The sequence below is a fragment of the Papio anubis genome, unplaced genomic scaffold (genome assembly GCF_008728515.1).
Source record: "Papio anubis isolate 15944 unplaced genomic scaffold, Panubis1.0 scaffold678, whole genome shotgun sequence".
In the NCBI taxonomy this organism is placed as follows: domain Eukaryota; kingdom Metazoa; phylum Chordata; class Mammalia; order Primates; family Cercopithecidae; genus Papio; species Papio anubis.
Window position 1 is genome coordinate 3,805 of NW_022167002.1, and position 12,365 is coordinate 16,169.

Genomic DNA, 12,365 nt, shown 5'->3' on the forward strand with positions numbered 1-12,365 from the left:
AGGTGGTAGCAGAATCAGCCTCTGGTGAGGACCAGCTTTTTGGTTCATATACAATATCTTCTCACTGTGTCTTCATCTGATGGAAGGAATGAAGGAGCTCTCTGGGACCTCTTCTACAGGCACTCATTCCATTCATGAGGACCTCACCATGCTGACCTGCTCACTTCCAAAAGTCCTCCTCTTTAATGCTATCATCTTGTGGGACCAAGACTTCAACATACCTAATTTCAGAGGAAAAAAAATGTGTCAGGCCACAGCACCATCCAACACAGAGAAAGTGAAAGACACCCGTCACTAGGGTCAATCCCGGAAAACAGCATGGCATCTAGTTGGGTGCATGTAGTCTGTCGGGTCAAAATGTCACCCGCCCTAGACCCAACAGGGAGAGAACAGAAATCTTCCTAATATCTATATAAAAAAGAGTAGAAGGATTTAGGGGTCATATTTGAAAACAGCTCAAGGAAGCTATTTCCTTATGATTTATTGTAAAATAAACCTGCTGCAGACATCTGCTGCAGACGCCAACACCGGAAACATAGACAGCTTGTGAGACGCGGCTGGGAAAGGCGGGCAAAAGGCAGTGGACTCAAAGCTTCTGCCTGTCCCAGCTGGATCTGCAGGCCCAGGAGTGGCTGTGTGGCACAGGCAGTGACCGACCCTCCCTGCAGGACGGAGACAAAGGGGTAGGGGAGGACAGGCGACGCGACTCTGAGGAGCTGGGAGGTGGAGGGTACTCCTCAGAGCTCACCTCCATGCAGCTCTGACCCACGCTAACACGCATGCTATGTTACATGACTACCCTTTCCTACCGGGTCAAAATCATAACACCAGTGCCCTGCCCAAGGTCCACACTCACTGTGTCTGCTGGGGCCACCAGACACCATATGCGTGTGTGAGAATATGCATGCTGCTCCTGGAAGCCTCTGTCCTCTCACACCTACAGTCCCAACCACAGCTTCTCCAGATTGTTGGCCCTGTCGATAGATGTCAAGGTTTTATTGTGCCCAGACTCACTAATAATTCCCTAAACTAAATGCATGTGTCTGAAAAAACAACTTAAATTGTGTCTACATATAGTGTCTACAGTATGGACACTAATTGTCTACACTGGCAGCAATCAGTGAAAAAATCAGGCTGCTATGGATCAACATGGAAGTGAAAGTACTGTAAAAAGTTTTAGACGAACACCTTTTGTTTAAACCATAGAATTCCCAGTTCTACGCAAGAGCCAAAAAGAGAAAAGCTTAAAAGGACCACAGAGAAGAATCCTCTGTTCTAACTGAGTGTTACAGTTTGAGAATTACTCTCCTGGGGGAAGGATGGAGACAATGCTCTGTGTGACCTCAGCACAGACTGAAGCCGAGAGGCAGGCCTGCTGGGGCTCTGGGCTGCCGAAGTCCCGACCACAGTCTATGGAGGAGGCAAGGATGGGAGCATGGCCACAGGCAGCCAGAGCAGCGCCCCAGCAGGTGGTTCCCAGTCCTGCAGCTGAATGGAAGGAAGAGAGCACAAGACTGGGTTGGGGCAGAGAAGGCCACCCCTCCAGCCACAGCAGCCATCAGTGACTCTGAGCCAGCTGGAGGGTCTCTGTGCCCTCCTGAGCTCTAAATCGCTTCTGGGTGCTGCATGTGTGCCATCTGGGCCAGGCCAACTGTGGCAGGGCTGCTGCACCTGCTTCCTCTTTCCTGGACAGTGCCCAGGTTTCAGGACACACTCATGACTCCTCCAGCACTGTTGTAAAGACTGGGCATCAGTTGGTCTCAGTGGGCTGATGGTAGTTAAAACCAAATCACCACTAGTGTGCCAGCCACTTTGCGGCAGGCCCTCCATGCACGTGGGGACATTGTGTCTTGAAACAGCTATACCCCACTTGTCCATCCTGCTGAGGCCCACCAATATCATCAATACCTCGTATTCTTCGTGATCCATTGGGGCCACAGCAGGATACAGTCTGTAGCTGGCCCAGCAGGTGATCTCTCCAGGCCAGGCCTGGGTCCCAGGTTCTGAGTTTCACGGGGAGGCCCTCACTCCCACCCATCACAACTCTCAGAGCCTCTGGACAAAGCACACTAGTCCTGGGTATGGGCTTCTGCACACGTAGACTTCCAGGGAAGGTAACTCCTTATGCCTTGGGTGGAGCAGGTGTTCTCTTTTCGTGGCATTTCTTCACTTTCTCCTTTAGAACCACACTAAAGGTTCTAAAGTTTAGAACCACACAGATGGAGGCTCCCACCTCAGGGCATCACAACACTGGGGTGGGTTAAGGGAGTCTCATTTAGTTCATCATCTCCAAGCCACCAGCCTCCTCAAGCAGCACGGTGGCCTCCTAAAGTCATGGTTATTAATGTCTCTGGATGTGCTACGGACACCCAAGGCACCAAGGTCCTTCCAAGGGCCATCACTTTTTTAATTCTCAACCCCATGGCCACCATCTCCTCATCACAGTTGGGATAGACCCACTGTGCTGCCCACCTTGGTGATCACAGAAGACTTAGCTTCTTTTTCCCTTAGAGACAACATCATTTACATGTTCTCCAATAATCAGACCTCCCCACACCATCACAGGACATCCACCATCTCAACATCAAACATTTACTGAACAATCAATTGTGGATGGATAGTGAACTATGATCTTCTGAGGACTGACGCCCCAGGCCCACTGGCACCCAGCAGGGCCACGAGGCTTTTCCTAGACCACACCTCTCCACTTGACAGGCAACCTCTGGCACAAGCTCCCGTTTTTACCGGTTTTAAAGGTTAGCTAATATTTCCCACTTACTCCTCCTGGCAGGAAGTAGGGATTATTGCTCCAGAACCCACCGAGGGTGCAGTCACAGGCAGCAAATGAGGAGAAGAAGCCTTCAAACCAGAGACAACAACTACATCAAAGAATATATGAAGTGCCATCACCAAACGTGGCCATGGGGGAGAAAGGCTCCAAGGAAAAGTGCAAGCTTGTTTGTTCCATGGAAGTTAATTGGGAAGAAAAGCCCTGAGTGACAAGATGCTATTCTCCATGATTGGCCTTGCTTGGTATCTCGTGTACATGGCTTGTGGGGTAAAGCAGCCACTCCAGGCCTTGCAGCTCAGGAGAGCTGCTGGGAACAGGACAGCCCTATTCAGAATTTGTACCCCAGGCTGGAAAACTGGGGAATTCCCTGTAAGTCCTGTTAGAGGGGCTGCACCCCAAATACAACCTGACCTGTGTCCAAGCGGGGCAACTCAATTCTTAGATATTGATTGGGTCCCATGGCACCAATGCTTCAACACCAGCAGCCCTCGTAACCTCAGATCACCCTGTTTTAAGGATGAGAAGGTGGTTCTCGGGATGCACAGGCTTCAGTCCAAATGGGCTAACGACGCTGCAGCACAAACCCAGACTGCAGCCTGAAGGGTTGGAGCCTTGCATTCACAGAAAGCATCCAGACATCATCATGGACTCAGCAATACACCTGTGCTCCAACGTATACGAGTTACAGATGGAAACCTCCTATGCCTCCCAGGAAGCACCACTCTAGTTTTTGCTAAATGCTTCTCTGAAGACCCACAAGGGCTGAGAAGCTGTACAACACCAGCAGTAAAGTGAATGCCCAGACCCCCACTTCCCTTCTTGGGTGGCCATCTTGAAAGGCCACCCCAACCCCGAAGGCTAACGCTTCAGACCAGTTTTGGCCCAGATGATCCTAGACAATTGTTTAACCTTGAACTGTTCATTGGCCAAGCAAGGACTGTCACCTCTGTGGAACCACATGCTGCGTGTACATCCATAACTCAGGAGAACCCACAAAAGTCTGTTCCACATAGCAACAGAACCCCAGGTGGCACTCAGTCTCACCGGGGTGTTCTCCAACATCCCAGCTCAGCCAAATGGCTTTGATTTGTTTTATGGTTAGACCCCAGGTCCTCAGGACACTGCTTCAGAAACAGATTCCAAATCCTCTTCTGTGTGTGGGTGGCATTCCTATCCTAGTCTCTTTGTAGGGCGTGTACTAAGATACGCAGCCAGGCTGTCCCGGCGTCTTTAAATACTCCCTTGGTGCAGGTAGTTCACCTCAGCCACAACCAATGCAGCATAGGGTCAATTGTGTTAGGAGCCATGGAGAATCCAGAGTTGGTTGCTGCCCAGGCCTGGTCAGGGCTGGCCAAGGTAGACAAGGGGTTCCTCTGTGGAGTTCAACTTTAACCTCACCTTCCCACCAAATTTCTCAACCGTCCTTGACACCACAATTGTTGAATGAACCCAACAGAAAGTAAACTCCTAGAAAATTAGGATTTCCATCCCAAAAGACCTTTAAATAGGGAAGTTCACTTGTGCACAGCTGCTCCTTGCTACAGAAGACTTGGGACAGAGGACTGCTGTCTGCCCTCTCTGGTCGCCCTGCCTAGCTAGAAGAGCTGTAAGTAACACAAAACTTAAACTTTTACACTGAGTTTTCATCAGAAACTACATAAGGCCTCCACCGACTCTGACTGTGGGGCCACCCCAGGACCCAGCGGGTGAATCCCTGCCAGAACATCTGTCTGAATTCTGGTGGCTGCTGGGGCATTGGTTACCAGCTAAGTTGGGAGAACCAAGAAGCTCTCTTCTAAACACAAGTGTCCTAGTTGACATGTCCAGTAGAGATAATCGCAGGTCTTTGGAACATTGTTTTGAGAAAAGCAGTTGAGAAAAGCCTATTCAGGTCCTTGGTCTGTTTTTCAATCAGGTTCTTGATTTATGCTATTGAGTTGTTTGACTTCCTTATGTATTCGGATTTGTCCCTTCTACCATGTAGGTTTTGCCAATATTTGCTCTCATTTTCTGGATAATCTTTTCACGCAGTTGATTGTTTCCTTTGCTATGCATATGCTTTAGCGTTCAATACAGCCGCACTTGTCTATTTTCCCTTTTATTGCCTGTGCTCGTTATTACAGCCGCAAATCATTACCTACATCAATGTCAAAAGCTTTATCCTTATATGCACTTCTAGTAGTTTATGGTTTCGGGTGTTGCATTTAGGTCGTTTTAATTCTAGGAATGAGTCCTGCCATTGGCTTCCCAAGGAGAGACTTTGCTAGGGACTGTGCAGAGCAGTGCAGCAATGAAAGCCTTGAAAGATTAGTTAATGCATACAGTTCATCCCACAGGCACGAGAGCAGACAACTAGAAAAAGAATAACAGACACTTACAGCTGTCTTAGCCTAAGCTGCTTTCAGAAACAGCTTGTCAAAATTACTCCAGACTCTACAATAATGTTGAATATCAAACTTTTAACCCCAAAGTCCATGTGTAATTCATTCAGGCAATTCAATATTATTCAATTTTCATGTAATTCACTAAGGCAATCACCCAATATTACTGAAATTTTAATCTTCTCTTTAATTCATTCTCCATGTAATCTTTTCCAAATCTATAGTGCTAAATGCTGTCAATTTTGGAATGATTTCTCCATTTATATCTTCAGTTGCAACCACCTAGCTGAACTCCAGACTCCAGAACCTGTGTCCTGACATGTCCACTAGAATCTCCGACAGGTATCTCATCCCTAGTGTCCAAAACCAAACTCTTCATTGTACATCTTCCCAGCTTGCAGGCACCACGTGCACATACAGGTGTTGTCATTTCAGAAAATGGCACTAGTGTCTCTGCAGTTGTTCAGGGCAAAAAATAAAAATATTCTTCACATAGTCCCATATTCCATATTCTTACATCAGCAACTGCTGTTGCCACTGTACCTTCAACATAAATTTTGAATGAGGCCACTTCTTATCCCCTGCACTGCTGGCTCCCTGGTGCAATATACACTGACTTCTAGCCCAGGCTTCCACAGCCCCCTTGTAACGGGGCTCCTGCTGACACTTTGGTCCACTGTAGTCTATTTTCCACTGAAAATATCAAGGTCTTATCATGGTTTGCAGGTATGAGCCCTGGCTCTTGACCACCTCTGTCCTCAGTTTCCCCCACTGTCCACACCAGCCACCAGGCTTTTTTCAGAGGAGGTTGTTAGGGGTTGAATTGTGTTACCCCAAAGTTCATATGTTGAAGACTTAACCCCTAGTGTCTCAGAATGTGGTACTGTATCTGGAGAGTCTGTGAAGAAGTCATTAAGTTAAAATGAGGTAATGAGAGTGGGCATTAAACCCAATACGACTGGAATTCTTACAAGAAGAGGTAAGGACACAGTCACACACAGAGGACAGACCATGTGAGGATGCAGGGAGAAGACGGCTGTCTAGGAACCAAGTAGAGAGGCTGCAGAGAACACCAGCATGCTAACACCTTCAGAGTTCCAGTCTCCAGCACTGTGAGAACACAAATTCTTGTTGTTTTAGCCACTCAGTCTGTGGAAATTTGTTGTGATATTCTGAGCTGACTAATCCAGATGCCAATATACATGGTTTCCAGGGCCCATCAGCTCTGAGCACTGGCAGAATCTTGGACAAGAGAAAATTCTTTGGCAGCGATTGCAAAGTCTCAAATGAGACAGTAAGAGTGAATAGTGAGAGATGAACATCATTCAAGTCTGTCCTCCAGATACAGCTCAGAGCTAGGGCACAAAGCACAATGGATTATACAGACAGAAACTCTTCTAAACTGTCGGTGTCACAGACCCCAGAGGGGCAGTGAAAGTTTACCAAAGTGGTAAATTTTTCTTCACCAAAACCTGGCCACACCTCAGCCTGACACCCTTTCTGAGAAAGTGGGCACCCACCTTCTCCCCCACCCCATCCAGGGCCCTTGCCTCCCGGGAGGAGTAGCCTGCTGATGCATGGTCCAGGTGGTGCCCCTCTCCTGGGTCTTTACCTGAAACGTCAGAGTCGGCTTTCATTTTCACATCTGCATTGATAGACCCTCCCATATGAGCAGATTCCCCAAGAATGTCCACTTTCCTCACAGCCAGAGCAGGATGGCAGCTCTGCTTTACAGAGTTCATCAGCGCTGCCCCTGAGCACCTCTTTTCAAGAGCTGGCCAATACCCCTTTCTAGCGAGGCTCTTTCTCAGCCATTTCAAGATGCAACAACCGGGTACTAAGTCCTGACAGGCACTAATCTCCATGGTTCTCCAGGAATGAACAAATAAGGGAATAACCACATGTATCCCATGTATCCACAGAAGTAGTGCCTCTTTCTTAAACAGGATGGGGAGCTCATTGCCCTTTCTTAAAGAAGCACTAATTTTGGGGATACATGTGGATACACAGGATGCCCCCACAGCTGTACTCTTGTAATTGGTGTCCAGCAGCCTCTGAACAAGTGAAAGGGTTCATCCAGTAGTGCAAAACTGGGCTGTAGGTGCCCACAAGGAGGAGCCACAGGTCCTCATGTTCACGAAGGCCCTATCTCTCTCGTCTCCCATCTGCTTGCCTGTTACCAGCAATAAATATGGTCATGTCTGAGCATCATTTGTCCCCTGGAATATCCTGGAATACAAAACCTCTAGTATACAACCAGATTCTGTTACTCTCTTATTTTCTTCCAGGCCAATTCCCTTGCACCCTACTTTCTTAACACAGTTAATTCCTATGTTAAATAATTAACTCATCCATCAGGGAGTACATGCCTTCTAAGAGTGAATGTCCATATTATGGGTGGAAATCCTGTTTTTGGCCTGGCCCTGAGTGACCTGGACAAGTAGACCTTTCTACCCTGAGGTCCAGCTCCTCAGGGTAGAAAGTGTAGCATCGACCTCTCTATGAAAATGACCAGGACAATAGAAACAAAAGGTAAGAAAAAAAGTAAAGAAAAAAATAAGAGAAAGAAAAGGGGAGACTACATGGCCCAAATACATTGAGTTTACTGTGAAAACACATTTTTGGAGATAGAGAGAAGATAAAGCACAAGGTAAAGAGACTAAATTGTTCGTTTCCAGGTTTTCAAGTGGAATCTTGCCCTGATCTGGGTCTCAATTAACAAAGCACAAGGACAACTGAGCCTGTAGCAGGTGTCGCTGAGGATATAGGTCCCAGAGTGATGCCCAGTGGCAACATGTGGGTCTGCAACTGCAGGTGCCCCTCACCTGGTGACCTTGAGGAAGAGGGAGCAGCATATTGGGCACAGTGCTGGGTTTCAGGGTACAGGAAATCACATCAGAGCATCCCAGAGGAGGACTGTGTCTGCTCACGGAAAACATACCTCGCAGATTCTATTGGAGCAGAATAAAGAGATCATAACTGGCCACCTGTCGACCATTTAAGATCTCGTTCTTCCTTTCATGTTTTCTGTCATTTCTATCACACAGTCCCCTCTCCCTGCACACAGGCACTCAGACTCAGAGACATGCACGTGCACACGTACAACACATACATCCCCAGTTTCCACCTCCCAACACACTCCCCTCGCCACACATGCACACATACATAAAAAATTACAAGCATATGCACAGGTGCACACACACCCTGAAGTGCAGACTCCAAACTCTAATAGATCTGGTTTAGTCTCTGAGGCCAAAGCTGCTCAGAGTGACATGCACAGGCCGTAAAACCAAATTTTTGCACCCAAGACCCCTTGGAGAGAGTCTATGGCCCCCAATTTAGAGTCGAAAGACAGAGGCCATGATACGTGAAGTCATTCACTAATGATCCCACAGTTAGTTGACGACACCACTGAGACCACAGCTCCCAACAGACAGCACATTGGCCTGCTGTCTTACCCGAGGCCCATAATGCAGTATTCATTCCTGCAAAGGGGACACCTACATCTGGGTCCTCTGTCTCAGGTAGCTCCAAGGCTAGGACCTGGTGCACTTTCTCCAAGAGGCTCCAGAGAAGGACAAGGGTCCTGAGGGCTGTGAGCTTCCTATACATGAATGTCTCTCAAGCGACCGAAGGATTTTGGGGACCAAGGGGAGTGAAAAGACCCCAGCTCTGTGCTAATTGGAGGAAGCAGCATCCCAACGCAATGAGCTACCCCAAACCCGTGTGGCTGTGGGATAGCGGCATCCTTTGGGTTGATAGTTCAGACCTTTGACAGTTCTCCAATCCAGCGGCTGCACTGAAACACCTGCTCTTCATGTTCATGAAGGCCCCTATCACTCTTCCTGTCTCCCATCTGCTTGACTGTTACCAGTAATAAACACACTTCTAAGCATTATTTGTTCCCTAGAATATCCTGGAATACAAAACCCTATTATAAAACCAGACTCTGTTGTTATCTGAAGTATTTTCTTTCAGGCCAATTTCCTTGCCCTCTACTTTTTAGCACAGTTAAATTAATTTTTATGTTAAATAATTAAATCATCGATCAGGGAGTACATGCCTTCTAAGAGTGAATGTCCATATTATGGATGGAAATCCTGTTTTTGTCCCAGCCCTGAGTATAGGAGAGGCAAGATTAGACCCAGAATAAAGGACAAGAAAAACAGTATTAAAAAAAATACTAAAATTGGTATGAAATCAGAAATGACAGCAAATAGCCAAAGTAATCTTGAGCAAAATAACAAAGATAGAAGCATCATGCTCTCTGATTTTAAAATGTATCATAAAGTTCTTGTAAGCAAAACAGCATGGTCTGGCGTAAAAGCAGACACAATAACCAAAGGAAAGTAGGAGAAAGCCCAAAACTAAACCCAAGTATTTATGATTATTTGATCTTCAACAAAGATGCCAACAACACAGAATGGGGCAAGGAGAGTCTCTTCAATAAAAGGTATAAGGAAAACTAGACATCCACAAGCAGAAGAATGAAATTGGACACTTATCCCACACTATACCCAAAAATCAACTCAAAATGGATTAAAGACTGCACAAAGCACCCGGAAATTGTAAATCTAGAAGAAAAACATGTGGGAAATACTGTTATGACATTTCTCTCTAAAGGCTTCTACAACAGGACTCCAAAAGCAAAAGACAACAAAAACAAAAATAGACAAAGGAGGTTACATCAACTAGAAAACTTCTGTACAGAATGGAAACAAAGGGAAGAGATGATCCATGGACTAGGAGAAAGTATCTGTAAACCATACATCTGATGAGGGGCTAATATCCCAAATATATAAGGAAGTCAAACTACTCAATAAGAAGAAGACAAACATCTCAATTTAAAAATGGCAATAAACCTGTCCACAGATACATGGAAAAACATACCAACAACACTACACTATCAGAAATGCAAATTAAAATCACAAAGAGGTAATCATCTGTTAGAATGGCTTTTAACAAATAGACAAATAATATGTGTTGGTGAGGATATTAAAAAAAAGGGGACGCTTGTACACCATCGGTGGAAATGTAAATTAGTACAGTCATTTTGGAAAATAGCCACACCAAACATAGAATTACCATATGACCCAGCAATCCCACTTCTGGGTATATCTCCAAAAAATTGAAATCACTATATCAGCCGGGCTTGGTGTTTCACGCCTGTAATCCCGGCACTTTGGGAGGCCAAGGCAGGTGGATCACAAGGTCAGGAGATCAGACCAAGTACATACTCAAGCATATGGGAAACAGAACAGGATAGTAGTGTCCTTATCATCATTAACAGCTTGGATCAAGAAGAGGCATTAAGCATACAGACTCACTCTGTAATGAAAGCCAGGAGAAAGAGGAGCATCCATGATCTTGAGGATGAAGCCCTCCCAATCACATGCCCACCTCTTCTCACGGCAGCTTCTGTCTCAGGCCTTCTCCCAGCAGAGCTATAAATCCAGGCTCACTCCTCACTCTCCACACATCCACTCCTGCTCTCCATCCTCCAGGTGACCCCAGCCATGAGGACCCTCGCCATCCTTGCTGCCATTCTCCTGTTCGCCCTGCTGGCTCAGGCTAAGTCACTCCAGGAAACAGCTGATGACGCTGCAACCCAGGAGCAGCCTGGGGAAGACGACCAGGACTTTGCTGTCTCCTTTGAAGAAAATGGACTCTCTACTCTTAGAGCTTCAGGTAGGAGACATCAATCTTGCAGATCTGCAAAATCTAGAACAAAAGGATTGGAAACAGGCTCTGGTATCAAGTGTGGAAAAGTTTACCTCACTTGAGTGACTTTACTTAATCTTCCTGGACCTTGATTTTCTCAACTCTAAATTAATCAGTGAGAACCAAACACATCTAAAAGATTTTCTTTCTTCTAAGACTTTTAGTTTCAAGATATTTCTGTGAAATTTGCTACTGTTAAGATAGAAAGAGCTACACTGACTTGTTATTTGCAGGTCTGAATGGGTAGACTTAGTTATGGAGAGAATATTTTACTTTGTCCATTGGTAAAGCTTTTAGAACCTAGAGAGGAACCTATGGGTGTGTTTCCATGTAGGCTAATAGGCTTAATTAAATCTTTCTACAATACATACTTAGATCCATACATCATATTGTGTCTCATACATATACACAATTATTATTTGACAATTAAAATAAGTACATAAGTAAAATGTTAAAAAAAAAAAAAAAAGTGAGAGAGAGAGAGAATGAAGAATTTGAATCTGGAGGGTCTTCAAAGACTCCTTGAGACCAAAGTATTTGAGTCCATGACATGAGCATGCACAATGCAGCATCTCAGAAACGGATGCAGGTGCATTAGGGAGCCTTGTTAGGACATGGAGATCATACATGGAGGTCAAGATTAGGGGTATGGATTAAGCAGAATGAAGAGTAGGTAACCCGGGGTTGAGAGGTATATTGTTTTAAAAGGGAGCAGGTAATAAACATGTCCTGAATAGACTCAGATGGGGAAAGAGCTATGATCTTGCATGACTAACACAGAGCTAGTACAATTTCTTGTCATTTATGACAAAGACATGAATTTTCTCCATCCTAACATGACTGATACAGTGTCTCTTGTTTAGACTATCTCAGTTAGTCTGGCTCTGCCTGTCCTTTTCCCCACCTCCCTCACTGTGCCTGACCCTCTCTTCTTTCCACAGGTTCTCAGGCAAGACGCACCTGCCGTTGCCGTTTAGGCCGTTGTTCCCGGCGTGAGTCCTACTCTGGGAGTTGCAACATCAATGGCCGCATCTACAGTCTCTGCTGTCGCTGAGCTTCCTAGATAGAAACCAAAGCAGTGCAAGATTCAATCCAAGGTCCTGAAAAAGGAAAAACACTTCACTCTGTGTACCTTGTGTCTTTCTAAATTTTTCTCTCCAAAATAAAGTTCAAGCATTAAACTTAGTGTGTTTGACCTTTTAAATTTTCTTTTCTTTTTCCTTTTTTTCCCTTTTGCTTTTTTATATGGTGGATTGTATGGTTCCTTTGTATAGAGAATTCTGATCCACATTAAGTTAACTGGTCTTTGCATTCCAATAATGCACTATTCGAGCATCATAGAGCAATAAGGAAATAGCAAAAATGAATAAAATTGGGTTTGTTGCTGTTGTTGTTGTTTGAGACAGTGTCTCACTTAGCCACCCGAGCTGGAATACAATGGTGCCATCTCTGCTCACTGCAGCCTTGACCTC

The 12,365-nt window shown here is 45.6% G+C and overlaps 1 protein-coding gene across 1 annotated transcript; it reads left to right on the top strand.

The window, feature by feature from the left end:
- Nucleotides 1-4,285: 4,285 nt before the first annotated feature.
- Nucleotides 4,286-12,078, top strand: LOC101018347 (neutrophil defensin 4). Its single transcript, XM_031662499.1, has 3 exons — nt 4,286-4,397; nt 10,677-10,860; nt 11,835-12,078. Exons 2-3 carry the CDS (start codon nt 10,689-10,691, stop codon nt 11,945-11,947), a joined length of 285 nt encoding a protein of 94 aa, XP_031518359.1. The 5' UTR covers nt 4,286-4,397; nt 10,677-10,688; the 3' UTR covers nt 11,948-12,078.
- Nucleotides 12,079-12,365: the final 287 nt, after the last annotated feature.